The 23,791-nt window shown below is 52.0% G+C and overlaps 1 protein-coding gene across 7 annotated transcripts in view; it reads right to left on the bottom strand.

Moving 5' to 3' along the window:
* Positions 1-23,791, bottom strand: part of ETV6 (ETS variant transcription factor 6) — a 241,319-nt gene that overhangs the window by 13,150 nt on the left and 204,378 nt on the right. For all 7 annotated transcript variants that reach the window (XR_014981200.1, XR_014981201.1, XR_014981199.1 and 4 more), the window contains exon 7: positions 14,869-14,969. Coding sequence is in view for 2 of the 7 variants with exons in the window: in XM_085652071.1 (XP_085508197.1) it covers positions 14,869-14,969 (101 nt within the window). In the remaining 5 variants the exon portion in view is untranslated. The remainder of the gene's footprint in view (positions 1-14,868; positions 14,970-23,791) is intronic.

Here is a 23,791-nt window from a genome sequence, read left to right as displayed (position 1 = left end):
CGAAGGGCTGAATATGTACAGAAAAGTGGCTTGTTCCCATCTCTGCTGCCACAAGTTCCTAAAATGAAAAAGTCCCCCAAAAACATTTCTTTCCAGGTGTTTGCATGATCCCAGTCTGAAAAGATCACACAGTGCATGACAGGTTTCACTGTGTTTTAAAGTAGCTGCCTCATTGTCCTGTCCGATATAGAGTTTGATTATTTAAAAATGTTTTAATTAATTAACTTCAAATGTAGTCAGTCAGAAGGTAAACAGAGAGACCGCTTTGTAGACACATATTTAAATATGTTACATCATTTCCTTATATTTGACTCACAATAAGAATAAGTTTGAATATAAAGCATGTTCTTGCAAGATGCCACTACTGACAAAAGGAAGAAGAAGTAAAAACAAAAGCGAAATATCTAAGGAGTGACTCGTTTGCACGCTCACACTACCCACAGGATCAAAAAGCTATTCATTTTAAACATGCCATCTGTCTGCACCTTTAAAAATCTATTGTGCTTTGCAATGATAAATTAAAAAAATTAAAAAACTCATTTATCAAAAAAGCGACAGAGAATGGACAGACTGAGGAAACCGATGTGGAAAAAAGATACTGGACTAAGGTAAAACACATCTAATTAAATATTTTAGCCTTTAAAATACAGAATGCCATAATCACACACAAAAAAAAAAATACCCCTCACATTTTTCTAAACAGCTGGTTTCATATCTGCATTGACCCATCAGTGCTCCGCTTCTACCTGCTCCATTGGCTAGGCATTAAACTCCACTGCTTCCAATGGGACAGCATGGCTTCAGGAGTGCCTCACTGTGATGTTAGCACTCTTGTTGTTCTTTAGAAGACTGAGGTGGAGCAACAGTAGAACACACCGCCGCTGCTGCAGTTTTACTCAACCACACCAGACGTTTTCTCATTTAGAATACAAGTTATTTGAGAATTTACAAACAATGTGTTCTCGTTTGATCATAGTTCCACCCCTTTGCCTCGCGGGCAGGGAAGAGGAGGCAGCCAGTGTCGGTGTCTCCATGGGAAGCTGGGGGGCGAGTTTGCATGTGGCGCGCTGTGCCTTGGGAATGGCTGGGGAGGTGCTGAAGCTTGAGCAGTGGAAGGCTCTCATACTTGGGTTCTGCTCAAGCTGGCCAATTCTGGAAACCTCCAACCTCCTGAAACAGGGGGGCGAGTCTCAAATCTACTCCCAACAGTGCCTGAACTTCAGAAACTGAACACGGTGTCAAACTTTTATTCTGTGATGTCATTTTCCTATATAAGGAGGTTTTGGTCACAGAAGGATGTATGGCAACACATTTGTTCCCCTATTGATCGTCTTGGGCATCGACGTCTTTAATTTGTCTCTGATTTTTACTCCCTTTTCAGAAGCGGGATTCTTGTTGGGCTCCTTCATCTGGAACAACGCATGCTTGGCTCTTTTTCTGCCCAGATTTCAAGGTGGTTTTGGTGCCTTGCTGATCAACTTCTGCATCATCTATTCTGTCAATCAAGAAATACCAATATTGCTGGTGATTTTTTCCCCTCCCTTTGTTCTTTTTTCCTCCTAACTGGGTCCCTTGGACGGAGACACTTGACACCCTTCACGTGTATATTAAGTGCAGGGCTGCACCGTGGCTCATGAGAGGAGTTGCTCTTTCCTTGGACAATCAAGAAGGAAACTAGACCTTCACACCGTTCAGTCCATGACACCTTTTTGAAGCACTAAACATAATTTCAATACCAAATGAAACCACTCCATTGGTTCATTTACTGCCCTGTCCTCCATTGGAAATGCTTTCACTGCTACGGTTTCAATTTCAGCAACATGACGTCTAGATGGTTCTCACATTTGTTTTCTAGTTATTGTTAGAACTGTGTGGTGAAGGTGTAATAGAACCCAGCTCACAAACCGTGGCTGCCTTTGAAAGTATATGTATTACTCAGCATCTCAGACTTATTTTATCACATGGAAAAGAATGATTTTTGCCAATTTATAGAAAATGTGTCCTCATCTTAGCTTCTGGGCCACTAAGTGTAATGTCCATGAGAAAATCCTTAAAGAACAGAGTTTCCATTCAAAGACAGTTAACAAATCCTTGCAAACAGTCAGCATTTTTCACAGGGTGAAATCCCCTCAGAACTTAAACAAGCCCTAACAAAAATTATACAACTTCCCAACTACCTTCCTATGAGCATGATAGGTTTTGCTTCTCATTTCAGTTTTAGGAAGACCATCAAAACATTTCTACTTTGCCAATTTATGCAGGTAGAACAAGTTACTTACCTTCGGTAACGATGTATCTGTAAGAAACATTAGTTAGTTAGATTCCTCACCTTAGAATATCCCCAGGCGTCAGACTGGATCCGGAAGATTTTTCGTCAGCAATACCCCTTGCGCGTCGCTAGGCGTCGTCTGCGGCTCCGCGTCCGTCGTCGGCGTCGTGCGCCGGAATGACGTCATCGGAGTACTTAGACGCCGCCCTCGCGCGCTGACGTCAGTTCTTGTACATAGCCTTCCGCGCCAGGAACGCAGAGCCATGCAAAGACAGACACTGGTGCCAAAAATAAAATCTAGGGGCCTGAAAGGACAACCTTAACCCTAGATGTCAGTTCGCAGAACGGGGAGGATGGGTGGGTCGGTGAGGAATCTAACTAACTAATGTTTCTTACAGATACATCGTTACCGAAGGTAAGTAACTTGTTCATCTGAAAGAAACACGTTAGTTAGATTCCTCACCTTAGAATAGATACCCAAGCAATACCATCCCCGGTGGTGGGTCTGCGAACCAAGATCACACCAGAAAGTCCTGGAGGACAGAACGGCCAAAGAAGCCATCCCTCCGGACTTGGCTGTCAAGGCAATAATGCCTGGCAAACGTGTGTAGCGAAGCCCACGTCGCCGCCTGACAGATGTCCTGCAAAGGGACTCCCCGTCCCAAGGCAGTAGTAGCCGCCGTGGCCCGAGTAGAATGGGCGCGCAGCCCAACAGGACGGTCCTTTTTAGCCAAGGAATAGCAAATTTTGATACACAAAACGACCCACCGAGAGATGGTCCGTTTGTGCACAGCTTTCCCCTTCTTAGCGCCCACGTACCCAACAAAAAGCTGGTCGTCCACCCGGAACTGTTTTGTGCGGTCCAGATAAAAGGAGAGCGCACGTTTTGGGTCCAGACGGTGGAGCCTCTCTTCCTCTTTGGAAGGATGCGGAGGCGGAAAGAAGGTGGGCAAGGTGACAGACTGCCCAAGGTGAAATGGAGTCACCACTTTAGGAAGAAAGGAAGGACGAGGCCGAAGGACAACCTTGTCCGGATGAACAGACAGAAAAGGAGGCTTTGAAGATAAAGCCTGGAGCTCACTCACCCGTCTAGCCGAGGTGATGGCTACCAGAAAAGCAGTCTTAAGAGTCAGAAGACGAAGAGGACAATTGTGAAGAGGCTCGAAGGGAGCGCACATCAAGAATGTCAAGACCAGATTCAAGTCCCACTGAGGCATTACAAAAGGGACAGGAGGGAACGTGTGTGTAATGCCTTTGAGAAAGCGGGTAACCACAGGGGACTTGAAAAGAGAAGGCTGATCAGGAAGCCGCAAGAAGGCGGAGATGGCAGCAAGATAACCTTTCAGGGTGCCCAGGGCAGAGCCCTGCCGGGCCAGAGAAAGAAGAAAGAGGAGAACCTCAGAAAGAGGGGCGGAAAGGGGATCCACAGCCTTTGCTGTGCACCATGCCACAAATTTGTTCCACCGGCAGGCGTATACCGTCTTTGTGGAGGGACGCCTGGCTGCCAGAATGATATCACAGACTTCAGGAGGCAAGTCAAATGGCATCAACTGCCGCCGCTCAATCTCCACGCATGGAGGTGGAGGCTGGACAGGTTCGGGTGGAGGACCGTCCCCTGCTGCTGCGACAGAAGATCCTCCCGAAGGGGCAGACGTATCGGGGGATCGGTCAACATACTGAGTAGCTCGGGATACCAGTACCTTCGTGCCCAATCCGGAGCCACCAAGATGACTTGGGCCCGGTCGTGCCTGATCTTCTTCAGCACTCTGGGCAGAAGTGGTATAGGCGGAAAGGCGTACAACAGACCGCAACTCCACTCGTGACGAAAAGCGTCGCCGAGCGAGTGCCGCCTTGGAAATTCCAACGCGCAGAACTGCTGACATTGCGCGTTCTCTTCGGTGGCGAATAGATCTAACCAAGGCTCTCCCCACTGCTGAAAGAGACCTTGCGCCACTTCGGAGTTCAGACGCCATTCGTGATCCATCATGCACCGGCGGCTGAGTTCGTCTGCTCTGGCGTTCAGAGAGCCCGCCAGATGATGAACCACTAGGGTGACGCCCTGGTGTTCCAGCCATGTCCAGAGGCGCAGAGCCTCCTGACAAAGGGTCCACGACCCCACCCCGCCCTGTGTGTTGCAATACCACATGGCGGTGGTGTTGTCCGTGAACACCTGCACGACACTTCCCCTGACAGAGGGAAGGAAGGCTTTCAGTGCAAGCCGGATCGCTCTCAACTCCAACAGGTTGATGTGGAGACGAGACTCCGCCGGAGACCAGAGGCCTCTGATCTCCGCCTCTCCCATATGGCCACCCCATCCCAGGAGGGACGCATCCGTCACTACGACATGCTCCGGTTGGGGAAGGGAGAGGCTCTTGCCCTTGACCCACTCGCGGTCCGTGAGCCACCACTGCAACTGCTGTGCAGTGCCCTCCGAGATCAAGACATGGTCGGACAGGTTGCCGTGATGCTGGGCCCACTGAAACTTCAGGTCCCACTGCAGAGCCCGCATGCGCCGCCTGGCGTGATGCACTAGTAGGATGCAGGAGGCCATCAGCCCCAGAAGCCGCAACACTAGCCTGACCGAAACCCGGGATAGAGGCCGAAAGATGGGAATCAGGCCCTGTATATCCCGGACCCGCTGTTCCGGTGGATGGACCCGGAACTGCGCCGAATCGAGAACCGCTCCGATGAAGAGGAGCTTCTGAGAGGGACTCAGGTGTGACTTCGGCACGTTGATGGAAAACCCCAGCACATGCAGGAGATCCGCCGTAGTCTGGAGGTGGGAGACGACAGCCTGGGGCGAGCCCGCCTTCAACAACCAGTCGTCGAGATAGGGGAAGACTGGAACCCCTGATCTGCGCAGATGAGCTGCGACCACCGCCATCACTTTCGTGAACACCCGAGGGGCACTGGTGAGGCCGAAGGGGAGCACGGTAAACTGAAAGTGCTCTTGGCCCACCGTGAACCGCAGGTAACGCCGGTGGGCCGGCAGGACGGGGATATGGAAATATGCGTCCTGCAAGTCCAACGCTACCATCCAGTCTCCGGGGTTTAGGGCAGCTAGAACCTGAGCCAACGTTAGCATCTTGAACCTTTCCTTTCGGAGGAAGGCATTGACGTTCCGGAGGTCCAAGATAGGGCGTAGGCCCCCCTTGCCCTTCTTGGGAACCAGAAAGTAGTGGGAATAACAACCACGACCTACTTCTGGACTCGGAACGCGCTCGACGGCCCCCTTGGCCAAGAGAGCCGAAACTTCCTCGCGGAGAAGATCCAAATGATCCCCCGAGATACGGTGGTGCTGCGGTGGCATGGCTGGAGGGGTCGTCTCGAAGGGGAGGGAGTAGCCCCTTCGGACGATTTGCAGCACCCACCTGTCCGATGTTATGGACCGCCAGTGGAGCAGGTGATGGCGAACTCTGCCGCCCACTGGCGTGGTATGGGCCTGAAAGCTCGGACTAGGAGGGCTTTGAGGCGGATGCTGCCGGGGTGGAAGTGGGCTGACCACGTCGGCCTCCATTTCCGCCACGGCGGAAGCCACGTCCGCGACCGCGCGCAGGTTGGTTCTGCGGCTGGTGGCTTTGCGGACGTGAGGAGGCGCCCCTTCCTTGGCCACGAAAGGGGCGAAAAGCGGAGGTGTGCGCCCGCGGAGCCGAGAGGCCCAAGGACTTGGCCGTAGCCCGGGAGTCCTTAAAGCGGTTCAGCGCACTGTCCGCCTTCTCACCAAACAGGCGAGTGCCATCAAAGGGCATGTCCATGAGGGTGTTCTGGACATCCCCGGAAAATGACGTGGACCGCATCCAGGCGTGGCGGCGGAGCGCCACCGTGGTGGAAATCGCCCGACCTAGCGAGTCCGTGGTGTCAAGCCCACATCTTATGGCGTGCCGTGCCGCATCCCTCCCATCGGCCAAAGCCTGGGTAAGACGCGTCCGGACCTCCTCCGGACACAGGGGCAGCACGTCCTCCACCGCATCCCACAGGGAATGGGAATAACGGTCCAAGAGACAGGCGGTATTTAAGGACCGCAGGCCCAAACTAAGGGACGAGAACAGTTTCTTGCCAAACTGCTCGAGTCTCTTGGAATCCCGGTCCGGCGGAGCGGTCGGGAAGGAGGATTGGGATGTAGAGGCCTGGATAACCAGACTCTCGGGGGTGGGGTGTTGGGACAGGAAACTGGGGTCGCCCGGAGCAGGGCGGTGGCGCCTGGCAACGTGCCTATCCACAGGAGGAACTGTGGAGGGCTTGGACCAGGTGCCCTGCAGAACGTCAGTGAGGGCCTCGTTGAACGGCAGCAGAGGCTCAGTGGAGCTTGCTGAGGTTTGAAGCACCTCAGTGAGGATGTTGGTCCTCACAGCCACGGCAGGCAACTCGAGCCCAAGGGCCTCAGCCGCCTTGCGCAGCACCACAGAAAATGCTGCACCCTCCTCCGAAGCCACGGTCGGAGGAGAAGTGAATCCAGTGTCTGGCGAGGTGTCCAGCCCACTGGCCTCCCCCAGTTCATCTGCCCAGTCCTGTGAAAGCTGTGACTGGACAGCCAGAGGGTCCTCGAACCCCTCTCAGTCGCCCCCTCCTTCCGATTCCTGATAAACAGGAGGAATGATCGGAACCGGACTGTAGAGATGGTAGGTCTCAAGCGGCGTCGGATGCGGCGTCGATCGACGCCGCTGCGGCGCCGGGTCCGGATGAGGGCTAAACTGGGGCAGAGTCGGCGTCAAAGGCGCCGGCGGCACCGGAGGTGTAGGCGTGTGCGCCGGCGGCGCCGGTGACGGCGTCGGTGGTTCAGGCGTCGACGCCGGTGGAGGAGTGACTAGGTCAACCGGCGCCGACTGGGGCCCAGGCATGGGCCCCGCGGGGACCTGCGGCGTCGAGACCGGAGTCGTCGACGGGGCCGGGGCCGGAGCCGCCGGCAGGCAAGGTCGCCCAGTCGAGTCCGCGGGGCCCGAAGGCGCGCCAGCGGGCGTCGACGGCGGGGCCAGGCTCCTCATGGCCGAGAGGAAGGCACTGATCTCTGCCGGCGCCGCGTCAGTCCCAGGGACCGGAAGGTATGGGGGCGGACACGGCACCTGCGGCTCCGGCGGAGCCGCGGGGGTGGAACCACCCTGACCCTCGGCCGAGTCGCGCGACCGGCGAGGGGAGTCCGAAGAGCGGTGTCGCCTCTTGGACTTCTTTGAGTGTTTGGACTTACCCGACGACTTGGAGCCGGACGATCGATGGCGTCGGCTAGGGCTCCGCGAGCGATCCTTGGACCTCCTCCTGGACCGGGATCGCGCACGACGCGGAGCCGAGTGGCGAAGCTCGAGAAGCTTGCGGGACCGCTCCCGCCTAGCCTTCGAAGTCAGGGCCTGGCAGTCGTTGCACGACTCCGCGTCGTGGTCGGGGCCTAAGCAGTAGAGGCACCGGCGGTGGTGATCGGTCACCGACATCAGTCGATGGCAATCGTCGCAAGGCTTGAACCCAGGCATCCTACCGGCACCAGATGTCGACAGACAGGGATCAAAAATGATCAAAAAAGATTTAGTCAAAAAAGACTAAAAGGGGTAGCTCTCCCGGATCTGCGCTTACTGGCGCGGAAAAAAGAAGAACTGACGTCAGCGCGCGAGGGCGGCGTCTAAGTACTCCGATGACGTCATTCCGGCGCACGACGCCGACGACGGACGCGGAGCCGCAGACGACGCCTAGCGACGCGCAAGGGGTATTGCTGACGAAAAATCTTCCGGATCCAGTCTGACGCCTGGGGATATTCTAAGGTGAGGAATCTAACTAACGTGTTTCTTTCAGATTTCTAGTTTTAGATCTCTGCAAGATGCAGTGGTAAGGTGCACGTTCATGCTTTTGAAGTTTCATTTAATTCATTAGTATGGCACGACCAATGAAGCATTTACATTTTGACTAAAATATGTTATCCTCCTTCCTAAAGAACAAGTTACTTACCTTCGGTAACGATGTATCTGTAAGAAACATTAGTTAGTTAGATTCCTCACCTTAGAATATCCCCAGGCGTCAGACTGGATCCGGAAGATTTTTCGTCAGCAATACCCCTTGCGCGTCGCTAGGCGTCGTCTGCGGCTCCGCGTCCGTCGTCGGCGTCGTGCGCCGGAATGACGTCGGAGTACTTACACGCCGCCCTCGCGCGCTGACGTCAGTTCTTGTACATAGCTTTCCGCGCCAGGAACGCAGAGCCATGCAAAGACCGACACTGGTGCCAAAAATAAATCTAGGGGCCTGAAAAGGATAACCTTAACCCTAGATGTCAGTTCGCAGAACGGAGAGGATGGGTGGGTCGGTGAGGAATCTAACTAATGTTTCTTACAGATACATCGTTACCGAAGGTAAGTAACTTGTTCATCTGAAAGAAACACGTTAGTTAGATTCCTCACCTTAGAATAGATACCCAAGCAATACCATCCCCGGGGGTGGGTCTGCGAACCAAGATCACACCAGAAAGTCCTGGAGGACAGAACGGCCAAAGAAGCCATCCCTCCGGACTTGACTGTCAAGACAATAATGCCTGGCAAACGTGTGTAGCGAAGCCCACGTTGCCGCCTGACAGATGTCCAGCAAAGGGACACCCCGTCCCAAAGCAGTAGTAGCCGCTGTGGCCCGAGTAGAATGGGCGCGCAGCCCAACAGGAGGGTCCTTTTTTGCCAAGGAATAACAAATTTTGATGCACAAAACGACCCACCGAGAGATGGTCCGTTTGTGCACAGCTTTCCCCTTCTTAGCACCCACGTATCCAACGAAAAGTTGGTCGTCCACCCGGAACTGCTTTTTGCGGTCCAAATAAAAGGAGAGCGCACGTTTTGGGTCCAGACGGTGGAGCCTCACTTCCTCTTTGGAAGGATGCGGAGGCGGAAAGAAGGTGGGCAAGGTGACAGACTGCCCAAGATGAAATGGAGTCACCACTTTCGGAAGAAAGGAGGGACGAGGCCGAAGGACAACCTTGTCCGGATGAACAGAGAGAAAAGGAGGCTTTGAAGATAAAGCCTGGAGCTCACTCACCCGTCTAGCCGAGGTGATGGCTACCAGAAAAGCAGTCTTAAGAGTCAGAAGACGAAGAGGACAATTATGAAGAGGCTCAAAGGGAGCACACATCAGAAATGTGAGAACAAGATTCAAGTCCCACTGAGGCATTACAAAAGGGACAGGAGGGAACGTGTGAGTAATGCCTTTTAGAAAGCGTGTAACTACAGGGGACTTGAAAAGAGAAGGCTGATCAGGAAGCCGCAAGAAGGCAGAGATGGCAGCAAGATAACCTTTCAGGGTGCCCAGGGCAGAGCCCTGCCGGGCCAAAGAAAGAAGAAACAGTAGAACCTCAGAAGGAGGGGCGGAAAGGGGATCCACAGCCTTTGCTGTGCACCATGCCACAAATTTGTTCCACCGGCAGGCGTATACCATCTTTGTGGAGGGACGCCTGGCTGCCAGAATGATATCACAGACTTCAGGAGGCAAGTCAAATGGCATTAACTGCCGCCGCACAATCTCCACGCATGGAGGTGGAGGCTGGACAGGTTCGGGTGGAGGACCGTCCCCTGCTGCTGCGACAGAAGATCCTCCCGAAGGGGCAGACGTATCGGAGGATCGGTCAACATTCTGAGTAGCTCGGGATACCAGTACCTTCGTGCCCAGTCCGGAGCCACCAAGATGACTTGGGCCCGGTCACGCCTGATCTTCTTCAGCACTCTGGGCAGAAGTGGTATAGGCGGAAAGGCGTACAACAGACCGCAACTCCACTCGTGACGAAAAGCGTCGCCGAGCGAGTGCCGCCTTGGAAATTCCAATGCGCAGAACTGCTGACATTGCGCGTGCTCTTCGGTGGCGAATAGATCTAACCAAGGCTCTCCCCCCTGCTGAAAGAGACCTTGCGCCACTTCGGAGTTCAGACGCCATTCGTGATCCATCATGCACCGGCGGCTGAGTTCGTCTGCTCTGGCGTTCAGAGAGCCCGCCAGATGTTGAACCACTAGGGTGACGCCCTGGTGTTCCAGCCACGTACAGAGGCGCAGAGCCTCCTGACAAAGGGTCCACGACCCCACCCCGCCCTGTTTGTTGCAATACCACATGGCGGTGGTGTTGTCCGTGAACACCTGCACGACACTTCCCCTGACAGAGGGAAGGAAGGCTTTCAGTGCAAGCCGGATCGCTCTCAACTCCAAAAGGTTGATGTGGAGGCGAGACTCCGCCGGAGACCAGAGGCCTCTGATCTCCGCCTCTCCCATATGGCCACCCCATCCCAGGAGGGACGCATCCGTCACTACGACATGCTCCGGTTGGGGAAGGGAGAGGCTTCTGCCCATGACCCAATCGCGGTCCGTGAGCCACCACTGCAACTGCTGTGCCGTGCCCTCCGAGATCAAGACACGGTCGGACAGGTTGCTGTGATGCTGGGCCCACTGAAACTTCAGGTCCCACTGCAGAGCCCGCATGTGCCGCCTGGCGTGATGCACTAGTAGGATGCAGGAGGCCATCAGCCCCAGAAGCCGCAACACTAGCCTGACCGAAACCCAGGATAGAGGCCGAAAGATGGGAATCAGGGCCTGAATATCCCGGACCCGCTGTTCCGGTGGATAGACCCGGAACTGCGCCGAATCGAGAACTGCTCCGATGAAGAGGAGCTTCTAAAAGGGACTCAAGTGTGACTTCGGCACGTTGATGGAAAATCCCAGCAAATGCAGGAGATCCGCCGTAGTCTGGAGGTGGGAGACGACTGTCTGGGGCGAGCCCGCCTTCAACAACCAGTCGTCGAGATAGGGGAAGACTGGAACCCCTGATCTGCACAGATGAGCTGCGACCACCGCCATCACTTTCGTGAACACCCGAGGGGCACTGGTGAGGCCGAAGGGGAGCACGGTAAACTGAAAGTGCTCTTGGCCCACCGTGAACCGCAGGTAACGCCGGTGGGCCGGCAGGACGGGGATGTGAAAATATGCGTCCTGAAAGTCCAACGCTACCATCCAGTCTCCGGGGTCTAGGGCAGCTAGAACCTGAGCCAAAGTTAACATCTTGAACCTTTCCTTCCGGAGGAAGGCATTGACGTTCCGGAGGTCCAAGATAGGGCGGAGGCCCCCTTTGCCCTTCTTGGGAACCAGAAAGTAGTGGGAATAACAACCACGACCTACTTCTGGGCTCGGAACGCGCTCGACGGCCCCCTTGGCCAAGAGGGCCGAAACTTCCTCGTGGAGAAGATTCAAATGATCCCCCGAGATACGGTGGTGCTGCGGTGGCATGGCTGGAGGGGTCGTCTCGAAGGGGAGGGAGTAGCCCCTTCGGACGATTTGCAGCGCCCACCTGTCCGATGTGATGGACCGCCAGTGGAGCAGGTGATGGCGAACTCTGCCGCCCACTGGCGTGGAATGGGCCTGAAAGCTCGGACTAGGAAGGCTTTGAGGCGGATGCTGCCGGGGTGGATGTGGGCTGACCTCGTCGTCCTCCAGAACCGCCTCGGCGGAAACCACGTCCGCGACCGCGCGCAGGTTGGTTCTGCGGCTGGTGGCTAGGCGCACGTGAGGAGGCACCCCTTCCTTGGCCACGAAAGGCGGAAGTTTGCGACCGCGGGGCCGAGAGGCCCAAGGACTTGGCCGTAGCCCGGTAGTCCTTAAAGCGATTCAGCGCACTGTCCGCTTTCTTGCCAAAAAGGCGAGTGCCATCAAAGGGCATGTCCATGAGAGTGCTCTGGACATCACCCGAAAATGACGTGGACCGCAGCCAGGCGTGACGTCTAAGCGCCACTGTGATAGAAATGACCCTACCCAGCGAGTCCGTGGTGTCAAGCCCACATCGGATAGCATGTCGCGCTGCATCCCTCCCATCGGCCAGAGCCTGGGTAAGTCGTGTCCGGACCTCCTCCGGACACAGGGGCAGCGCGTCCTCCACCGCATCCCACAGAGAGTGGGAATAACGGTCCAAGAGACAAGCGGTGTTCAAAGACCGCAGGCCCAAACTAAGGGAAGAGAACAGCTTCTTGCCGAACTGTTCCAGTCTCTTGGAATCCCGGTCCGGCGGGGCGGTCGGGAAAGAGGATTGGGAGGTAGAGGCCTGGATAGCCAGGCTCTCAGGGGTAGGGTGTTGGGACAGAAAACTGGGGTCGCCCGGAGCAGGGCGGTGGCGCCTGGCGACGTTCCTGTCCACAGGAGGAACTGTGGAGGGCTTGGACCAGGTGCCCTGCAGAACGTCAATGAGGGCCTCATTGAATTGCAGCAGAGGCTCAGTGGAGCTTGCTGCAGACTGAAGCACCTCAGTAAGGACGTTAGTCCTCACAGCCACGGCAGGCAGCTCGAGCCCAAGGGCTGCGGCCGCCTTGCGCAGCACCACAGAGAAAGCAGCGCCCTCCTCCGAAGCCACAGTCGGAGGAGACACAAATCCAGTGTCTGGGGAGGTATCCAGGCCACTGGCCTCCCCCAGTTCATCTGCCCAGTCCTGTGACAGTTGAGCCTGAACGGCCATAGGATCCTCGGATCCCTCCCAGTTGTCCCCATCATCCGATTCCTGGTATACAGGAGGAAGTAACGGAGCCGGGCGATAGACATAATGTGTCTCTAGCGGCGCCGAACACTGCGTCCATCGACGCCGTACCGGCGCCGGGCCCGGAGTGGGGCTGAACTGGGGCCCGACGTCGAGCGGAGTCGACGTCGGCGTCGGGGGTGGTACCGGTGTCGACGCCGGCGGAGGAGGCGTGACGAGGTCGACCGGCGTCGGCGGGGACTCGGGAACGGGTCCCTCGGGCGCTTGCGGCGTCGAGGCCGGAGCCGTCAACGGCGCCGGAGCCACTGGCAGGCAAGGCAGCCCAGTCGGGTCCGCGGGGCCCGAAGGCGCGCCAGCGGGCGTCGACGGCGGAGCCAGGTTCCTCATGGCCGAGAGGAAGGCACTGACTTCCGCCGGCGTCGCGTTAGTCCCAGGGACCGGAGGGTATGGGGACGTGCGCGGCGCCTGCGGGGGTGGAACCACCCTGACCCTCGGCCGAGTCGCGCGACCGGCGAGGGGAGTCCGAAGAGCGGTGTCGCTTCTTGGAATGCTTCGACTTACCCGAAGACTTGGATCCCGACGACCGATGGTGACGTCGGCTGCGGCTCCGCGACCGATCCTTGGACCTCCTCCTGGACCGGGATCGAGAGGCGCGCAGAGCCGAGTGGCGAATCTCGAGAAGCTTACGGGACCGCTCCCGTCTAGCCTTCGAGGTCAGGGCCTTGCAGTCCGAGCACGACTCCGCGTCGTGGTCGAGGCCCAAGCAGTAAAGACACCGGCGGTGATGGTCCGTAACCGACATCAAGCGGCTACAGTCAGCACAGGCTTTAAAACCAGGCATCCTACCGGCACCGGAGTCGAGACAAGATCAAAAAGGATCAAAAAAGTTAGTCGAAAATTGACTAAAGGGGTAGCTCTCCCGGATCTGCGCTTACTGGCGCGGAAAAAAGAAGAACTGACGTCAGCGCGCGAGGGCGGCGTCTAAGTACTCCGACGACGTCATTCCGGCGCACGACGCCGACGACGGACGCGGAGCCGTAGACGACGCCTAGCGACGCGCAAGGGGTATTGCTGACGAAAAATCTTCCGGATCCAGTCTGACGCCTGGGGATATTCTAAGGTGAGGAATCTAACTAACGTGTTTCTTTCAGATTGCTCTTTTTATGACCCAGAAAACCAGGTATTCCCGACACTGCTTTCCAATAGAAAAAAAGGCAGAGCCATACCAAAATCCAACAGGTAGGCTTCACCTAAATAATACCATGAAAAACCCACAATCTAACAATGTTGAGAATATCACTTTATATTTATAACAATGGCAATATTATCCAAGGGGAAATGCACCTCACACCTTGGGCCCTGAGACTCCACCCCAGTCATTAACTTCCTGGGAGTGCAGTCCACCTTGTATTGTCCTCACACATGCCTACAAAGCTCTGTGGACCCGCATATCTCAACCACCGCCTCTCCTTTCACACACACCAGGTATCTACGCTCTGCCCATCAGACCATGGCCACCATCCCACGGACCTGGACGACCACTGCTGGAGGAAGCTCCTTCTCCTACCTCGCTGCAAGGACCTGGAACTCCCTACCTCTGCATTTCAGGCAATTTTCAGCTCTGCCTCAATTCAGGAAGGACCTCAAGACCGGGCTCTTCGACTGAACAGCAGATCCCGACTGAACAGCAGATTCCCCCACCCCACCCCCAAGACCGTGAAACCCTTATGGGTGGGTAGCCATGCTTTACAAGAAGCCCGATTGATTGATTGGTATAATATTGCTTAAATATACACCAGCTGTTCTGTAACAAAAGGGCTTAAGCTCTGCCGGGTTCGGCACACTGAGCAACCCCTCTGAAAATGGGGCCAAATTATTGCGAACATCTATAAACTTGCCATCTCTTCCAGCTTTTCCCACCACACTCCCTGCTCCCAGACCCTATTCTATATCATTCAAGTTTCAAATTTGTATTTAGTACTATGCAGAGCGGTCTGAGAAAAATAACATCACAAACATTTGTACATGTAAACTTGGTGTATAATGTAAGATTTTCAGAATTCGCAGCAGTAACTTTACAGCCTGCAAAGGTATGAGTTCCCTATAAACTAAAGAGGGTAAGGCAACAGATGCAAAAGTCTTACCTGAACAGAAGTCTTTGTCCTGGTTCTTTTCGGATAATGTTAAGTTTGTAGTAGTGACGTAACGCCCTAGACATCTTCTCATATGTCATATTTGTTCTGTTCTGCTGGATGAAGAAGAGATGCATGAAGATCAAACAAACTATGAACAGCGCGTAATGGACAGGAAGGAAGAAAGCTCAAACACAATAATAAAAAGAAAGAATGAAGGAAAAACAAAGGAGGAAATGAGGAAAAATAAGAAAAATAAGAGTGGGAAAGGGAAAGATTCAAGATGAAGGGGGAGTAGAAGCATGGGAAGAATGATGCAACACGGAGAAATAGAAGAGGAGAGACTTTAGTAGATGGAAGATTTAGAGATAAAACACTGAAGGGTGCTGATTAAGAGAAAAGGTTTAAAAATTTTCTTGTGATAAGATTCAGTAGGACTTACGACCGTGGAGAACAGAGAAACATATATAAATAATAAAAACAGGGAAGAGGTAGGAAGACAGAGGTGAGTGATTGGAAAGAGATACCTACCAAACGAGAAGGAAATACAACTGGGGGAGAAGAGAGGCAATGAAATGATGGAACAAAAAACGAAGCGAGGTATTCTTGGAATGCCACTAGTAGTGTGATGCAAGGTGACACGAGTCACCTTTGTTATCATTTATTGTTTTGGTAGATGAACAGAGACCAGGCCTCAAAGAGGGTGGGTGGGTGGATGGGGGGGGGGGGGAGAGGTAACCGTGTAGATTGACAGCTGAACTTACCAAAGCCTAGCAATCTCTACTTCTGCTGCTACGATCTCAACTTCTACTGCTTCATTACTTACTTGACACATTCTTCAGCTACTGGTCTGGCAGTCAGAATCAACCTAACTGTGGCGTCAAGGGCACACAAGAAATTGAAGCTTGCAAGTGAAAAAACACATTGTGGCCACAACTGTAAGCACTGAGTATGGGCGGCCCATGTACAAGCTTTTGTTCTATAGACTCCCACGGTTTTGCACAGAAAATCCCAGGATTTTAAAGGAGTATGAAAGAAATCCAGAAATATCGAGAGGCCAAATGAATATCTGTATCGGGCAAGACACACAGCATTGTATGGGGAACAATTCATAGCAGTGCAAAGTACATGCACAAAGCAGTCACCTGTGTGAGGCGCGCCAGGTGAAACGCCAACACCACAGAAGGAATTGAAGAAGACACAGGCTAACTACCCATAGGCCTTCGATGGTCTTGGTTCATGGGGAAGCCAGAGGATGCAGAGGCAATTAATAGTATGGAGAGCCTGTGAACACCATCATGGAAAGACATGCTTTGTACCTGCTCTAATGGGCTTGTAGCCACAGCTAGAGCCAGTCTCATCATGCCACTTTGCCAAGGAAGTACTTTTACCCAAACACTTCAGAGGTGGTGCAGAAACAATGCAGGTGAGCAGGAATCCAACCATGAAATAACTACTGGCAAATCAACGGGGCAATCGCTACTGGGTTTGAGAGATTAAGGAAGGAGAAAAAAACCCAAAATACATCTTACGTTTTTGAAGCTCGTAAGAAATGTGATGAACAATAGTACGGGTCAAACGAGTCTAAAGGGTTGAGTGAAGGCTGGAAATCCAGGAAAAATGTACACAGCTGTTACATATGTGCACGTTGCCCCAGGCTTGTTTTAAAGGATGCCCTGCACTGTGGAAAGGAGGGTACGACATGCAGGCGTGCAGTGACGTTTGTCAAGTTGAGTAGGAAAAGACACGCACGAGGGTCATTTGTTTAGGGAAAGATGGGCAGAGGCTTGATGGAGGATTGCATATCTGAGAATGGAAGTGGGAAGGGAAATGCCGTGGATTGCATCAGCCTAAAAGCAACTTCTGCGAGAGTGATATTATGGGGGAGGTATTTACTTATGCACTTTTATATTGTGCGGACATTACCCAAAGGTGTTAGAGCACTTTACAATAAAACAGGTTTCATTAGAAGTGATACAAGGTTACAAAGAGTTACTAGTTAAAATAAGTACAAAAGGCACAAGGGGGCGAGTCGAACCAAAGGGATATTTGCTTGTTTCGGTCCTTATAAAAGCACACGTTATATACAGACTGTAGGAGGAGGTAGGTGGTGAAAGTAGTAGCAGCAAGGTGAGGTGAGGCAGGAGTATTGTAGTTGGGAGTCAGTCTTTTGGGTACATTATCTTGGGGGAGGAGGTTGGCTAAGGGGACAGCTGACCAAAATGTCTTTGTCGGAGAAAGGCTTTCGGCTCCTTTTTGAAGATTGGCAATGAGGTTGTGGCGGTAAACAGCGTTTACTTCGCATGCGATACTTCGCATGCCATTACAACGCGGACGTTAGTACGCACGCGTTGTTACTTAGCAAACCTTTACTACGCAAGTCGGAACAGCGACTCGCGTTAGGGGGGAGAAGGTGTTGGATTTAAAATCCAACACCTTCCCTAGTGTCTGCATAGACTGGAGTTGGAATAGTAAATTATACTATTCCAACATCCAGCACCCCCTACTGCAGTTCGTTGTTCCGAATTGCGTAGTAAAGGTATGCGAACTAACAACGCGGTCGTACAAACGACCGCGTAGTAATGGCATGCGAACTAAACGCATGCTAAGTAACATCATATATTCAGTGGTGGCACCTAGTTTGGGGGTAAGGAGTTCCATATTTTAGTCACACTACCCAAGAAGGAATGTGCCACGAGTCGTTTATTTGTAAAGATACCATCCGCATCTAACTAGAAGACATAATGCCACTGTATACTTTTGATAACCGCAACAGCAGGGCCGGACTAACCATACCGGGCATCGGGCATTTCCTCTGGAGGCTGGGGAACAGTTTTGCAGCAGTGGGGGCCGGTTTTGTTACTAGGGACCAGTTTTGCAGCAGTATTGCAATATTGGCCCCCAGTAACAAACGGCAAGCAAGCGTTTCCAGCCTCCCAGGGCCAGGCAGCGCTTCCCCAGGGGCCTGTCCAAGAAAAGCAGCCAGGGCTGCTTTGGGTTCCCAGTCCGGCCCTGCGCAAGAGTTATTGCAACTGAGCATTACACACTTGGGTTGGTGTAACAATAAGAACATATAAATACTTTTGTTTAATTCATGCGTTAAGGAGAAAAAAGGTCTATGTGGTATCTGGGCAAGAGGGGACAAAGGTTTTGTGCTTTTTAGTAATGGTCAATGACAGAATGCTGCAAGTCTGGTTAAAATAAAAAGCACAATTACCATATGCAGGGAGCCACAACTTCTATTGGTGGTGGCGGATCTCTTTTGTGATGCGGAATTTATCGCGGGCAAGACAGAGCATCAGCAATTTTCAAACATGTTTGCAGATTGAAGCGGGGGCAATGCCTGGAGGAGGAGCTACTTGGGTGCTTAGTGTAGTAAGCCTTTTTATCAGGCAATTACCTCGAAACACGTGTCCAGGGATGGCATTTTAAACTTTTTACTCGTGACATAGGTGTACCCACCGCTGTCACTACATCCTCCAGAATCCTATGGGGCTATTTGCTAGTATGACGAGCGGTGTGCGACCCACTTCGCATTTTGTATTTAAAGCTCCCTGAGCTATGGGTTGACGAGCCCGGATCCCGCACCCGCGCGCCGTGAGAGGTACTAGACCTGATAATTTTTGGCAGTCTACAGCACCCCGCATACGTACCTGCTCCCTGCTGACGAGAGGCAATTACCTCGAAACACGTGTCCAGGGATGGCATTTTAAACTTTTTACTCGTGACATAGGTGTACCCACCGCTGTCACTACATCCTCCAGAATCCTATGGGGCTATTTGCTAGTATGACGAGCGGTGTGCGACCCACTTCGCATTTTGTATTTAAAGCTCCCTGAGCTATGGGTTGACGAGCCCGGATCCCGCACCCGCGCGCCGTGAGAGGTACTAGACCTGATAATTTTTGGCAGTCTACAGCACCCCGCATACGTACCTGCTCCCTGCTGACGAGAGGCAATTACCTCGAAACACGTGTCCAGGGATGGCATTTTAAACTTTTTACTCGTGACATAGGTGTACCCACCGCTGTCACTACATCCTCCAGAATCCTATGGGGCTATTTGCTAGTATGACGAGCGGTGTGCGACCCACTTCGCATTTTGTATTTAAAGCTCCCTGAGCTATGGGTTGACGAGCCCGGATCCCGCACCCGCGCGCCATGAGAGGTACTAGACCTGATAATTTTTGGCAGTCTACAGCACCCCGCATACGTACCTGCTCCCTGCTGACGAGAGGCAATTACCTCGAAACACGTGTCCAGGGATGGCATTTTAAACTTTTTACTCGTGACATAGGTGTACCCACCGCTGTCACTACATCCTCCAGAATCCTATGGGGCTATTTGCTAGTATGACGAGCGGTGTGCGACCCACTTCGCATTTTGTATTTAAAGCTCCCTGAGCTATGGGTTGACGAGCCCGGATCCCGCACCCGCGCGCCGTGAGAGGTACTAGACCTGATAATTTTTGGCAGTCTACAGCACCCCGCATACGTACCTGCTCCCTGCTGACGAGAGGCAATTACCTCGAAACACGTGTCCAGGGATGGCATTTTAAACTTTTTACTCGTGACATAGGTGTACCCACCGCTGTCACTACATCCTCCAGAATCCTATGGGGCTATTTGCTAGTATGACGAGCGGTGTGCGACCCACTTCGCATTTTGTAGTAAGCCTTTTTATCAGGTCTGAAGATTCGATTGTGCATTGATCCAAGCCGGTTTTATTGCTTCTTTGCCAGTGCCTTCTTCGCTTGCCATTAGTTGTGTGTCTAGGATGTGTCCCATGAACAATGTGACCGAGTATATGCCTCAGATGTTTGTTGAGGGTATGCATGGTGTGTCTGACTGAGGACGGATGTGTTTGGTGAATCTTGAGGACTTGAATCTGTGAGTTCTACCCCTTCACACCGGTCTACGACTCAACCACTGAGGAAGGATTAAGAGTCTCGCGGATTCCCAGGGGCTGTAACCAATCAGAATCTCCAAATGGAATTTGTGAAATTACGAGGTAAACCCCTCGAAATGGGGAATAACTACGCGGACCCAGATTTACTAGATAATTCCACGCAGTATTGTTTATTCTTGGGGGTTAAACAGGAAAGAGGGCATTTACCACCTGCTCCTAGGAGGGGATATAGGTCTGCAAGAGTCCTGTGAAGGCCTGCGAGGAGAGGGATAGGGGTGGAAATGAGGGAGTGCACAGTAGGATATCAGTTGGCAAGAGTGGAGCAGTATATGCTTCAGCCATACCTTGGTGAGGAGAACAGGTATGAGCTGCACTGCAGTCCTTTTTCTATGGCCAGTAACACCAAGTCTGTTGATCCGGACCACTTATATTTGTGGAAAGCAAAATTCAACAAAGGAATTCTGCTCCGCTTAAGCTGTAATGGGTGCCAGAATGTAATAAGATTACCTCAAATCCCTTTGTTGAGATTGGGACGAGGCCAGGCATGGAAGCAACTGCATCATGTATGCAGCCAGTTGTATCCTGTATGCAGTTTGACAAAGTTTACCAAAGCCAGCTGCTACAAGCAACATGGATGAGTAAGGGCATAGAGTGACACAGATGAGAATGGAAAGGTGAATACAGATAATGGAGGATGAGTGAAAGGGAGAAAAGGGTGTAAACAGTTGTAAGAGAAAAGTTAGCAGAAACAAAAATGGGAGAAGTGTTTCAAGTGGACCAACCAAGTGTGAAGAGATGGGGGTAAGTGCAAGGGAGACAGAGAGTAAGAACAGGATGTTAAAAAAAAGGGAGGCAAAAAGACTGCAAGTGAGAGTGTAAGAGTCAGATGGGAAATGAGAAACAAAGACCAAAGGGGAGAAAGAAAAAAAAAAGAAGAGAAAGTGGGAAGGCAAGAGGGTAGGAGACGGATGAACTTGAGGCTAGTCTAACATGTCTCCTCCTAATATATTACTGTGATCTTCTACTCTGTATTGAATAGTTGGTTCTACATAGGGTGCATCTTACTCCAGCTCTCCTTAATATGAACTCATTAGCGCTTTAGTTTTTAGACAAGGCTCCTCTTCTTCCTTTGTTTTTAGGGTCTGATGTTCTGTACATTAGTACTGCATAGCTCATGGGTACTCACAAACTTTTTCTCGGGGGCCAAACTTGCAGTCTGTCTTGTGGCCGCGGGCCGCACAGATGGACCTGAACGATGGGGGCGATGGGAAGGGAGGGGTTCGTAAGGGCAGGGTAAAAAAAATCACCCCCTTTTCAAAACATTACTAGACATTCGAAATGTGATATATGTATGTAAATACCCCGAATAAATACTGTCAATATATATATATATTTTTTTTTTACTGGGATCTGTGCGTTTGACCATAGTGTGCCATCTTTGCCTTGTTTTGACAAGCGCCCAGTTCCCTGCTCTTAGGCCCTCAGTTGCACAGATACTTGGACACACCCTTTATTTGTCTTTCAGAAGACACAACCCATAACCCTACGTCTCTTAAAGTTGCTACGAACAACCCTTTATGGCCCTGTTGAGAGTTTACAGTACCAAGCCACAAGATCATCCAGCAAAACTCAGAAGCGTACATGCAAAGTGCATTGACAGGGGTAGATTTCCTGTCCTCTGTCCACCCGCCGTGCACACCTAAGCTCATGAAATTTATTACAGGCATGTAACCCCATACAATACAAGCATCAGTGACAGGAGGCTGCACTATTCTTAATGGACCTAGACAGCCCATGCATAAATGGTCCCATGCTGTAATGTGCATGCATGGGCCCACACAATACATGCATTCATGTACTCAGGCTGTAATGCACATTTACAATGGCACAATGACCGGCATGATGGGCAAGAGACCTGCTGCCTTCTCACGCTGCCTTCTCGTAGACAAGGAGCTTGCCCAGCAATGCAGCAGAGGTAGTGTCATCTCTAAAATGACCATCATCTCAGGTAGGTGCATGTCATTTCATAATAATGCATGTATCAGGCAACACGTCGTCTACTAATCTTCCCTGAGCCCTACACTCAATGACTCTGCGCCTAGGGTCCTCTCCTGAGCCCTACACTCAATGACTCTGCACCTAGGGCCCGCTCCTGAGCCCTACACTCAATGACTCTGCACCTAGGGCCCGCTCCTGAGCCCTACACTCAATGACTCTGCACCTAGGGCCCGCTCCTGAGCCCTACACTCAATGACTCTGCACCTAGGGCCCGCTCCTGAGCCCTACACTCAATGACTGCCCCTGTGATCCTATGCATTAACTCTGACCCTGCTCTCTAACTTGGACCCAACCATATGACTGTTTCATTCTTGCCATATTCCTCTACTTTACCCCCTCATCCTACCTCTACCCACCACTTTGGCCTTAATTCACTTTTTTCGTGACCCGTCCCACAGTCTGGCACTCTGTCACAATTTTACTCTTCTCCTATAGTTTTACCCTCAATGTTCACAACTCATTATACCTCTCCCCCGACCCTTGGTTCTTTCCCTATCTCATAAATGCCTCTCACACTGCCCCTACCTCCGCTTTCTATTACTATAATCTGAATCTGCTCCCAGTACCTCTTTGCTTCCTCTGTCTGACCCCCCAACCTCATTATTCCACCTCTCTTCACTCTGCCTATACTCATTTCCTGGCCCTTCTATTTCACTTTGCTCATAGCCTGCCATTTTGCACCTACTATGGCCCCAACGCCTTAATTTGCATTCACTCTCTCCACACCGTGACTTTTTAATGCTGCTCCTGCTCTCCTTCCATCACACTCGACCCCTTTCTGGTCACACCTTTTTGGTGCCACACTTGTCTATATTATTCAGCATTATTTCTCTCACTCTCCTCATACCCTATCAAACTGCCTAGCCTCTCATTGCACGCTAACGCACCACTCTAAGCCTATCCTCTCGCTGTGCCCTACTGCGTCACTCAGCGCCTGCCCACTCATTGTGCCTGTGCACCTTCGCTCTACTGAAGGTTTACTCTGCTGATAAGCCAGTCCCTTTGTCCTTCCTGCAGTTCTGCTTTCCACCTTCACTTCACTGCCTCCCTTCACTCTGCTGCCAGCTCATAGCTGTTGGTTCCATTATTGTCGTACCCCTCACTATTTCCTTGCCCATGTCCCTGACTTAGCACTCACCTTCCATATAGATCGCTCAATATAGTCCTTAGGTGTAGAGCAGCCCACTCTCCCTGTCCTTACTCTGCTCCTGCCCCCTCACGCTCCTCATAACCTGCAATACCCTTACTCTGCGCTCCTACTCCCTCCCTCTCTTCTGTGAACCCCTAACCTTTCCATACCGCCTCACTGCACTTTTCATTCTGCTCTATGCTTTACTCCTATGGAGTCTGCCAGTCTCTGTGTTTCCTTTCCCTGCCCTTTCCCCTTACCTCTACCCATTCATCTCTATGTACACACTGTGCTCCTGTCCCCTCAGCTCTGACTCTACCTAATGCGTGCCAAAACCAATAACTATTTGCTGTTCAATTCTGCAGCATCAAAGCCCTGATGCTACATCTGTGCCACGACTCAGACAGGTAGTGTTGGATGACTATAAATTAATACACTTTCTTAAGTAATGCACGAAGCAAGCTGAATTGTCTGTAATGAATGTTAGAAATATTGTCCGTAACACAGGCACATAAATGTTTCACTCGGAATCACACAATTTAATAAAGTAGGGAAGCTGGGATTTATATATAATTATCCTGCTGGGCAGCTTCTGAGGCATATAACTTTGTGTATAAACTGTATCTCCCCCAATTCCACCTGTAACGTTTAGCACCACTGTTGTGAAACGAGAGCCTTTAGCATCCCATGTACCTAAAGTGAAGTCATGCCATAAAACAAAAGGCTAGGCGCAGCCCATGGAGCCACGTGAAGACATTGCTGGATCCTTATTTTATTTATTCTGTTTTCACCACGTGCCTGTTCTGAGAACATGAGGAAGGAAAGTCCGCGCTCGGCTGAAA

The sequence above is a fragment of the Triturus cristatus genome, chromosome 4_1 (assembly GCF_964204655.1).
Source record: "Triturus cristatus chromosome 4_1, aTriCri1.1, whole genome shotgun sequence".
NCBI lineage: Eukaryota > Metazoa > Chordata > Amphibia > Caudata > Salamandridae > Triturus > Triturus cristatus.
Note: the sequence above shows the minus strand (reverse complement) of the source record. Positions and strands in the feature narration are given on the sequence as shown.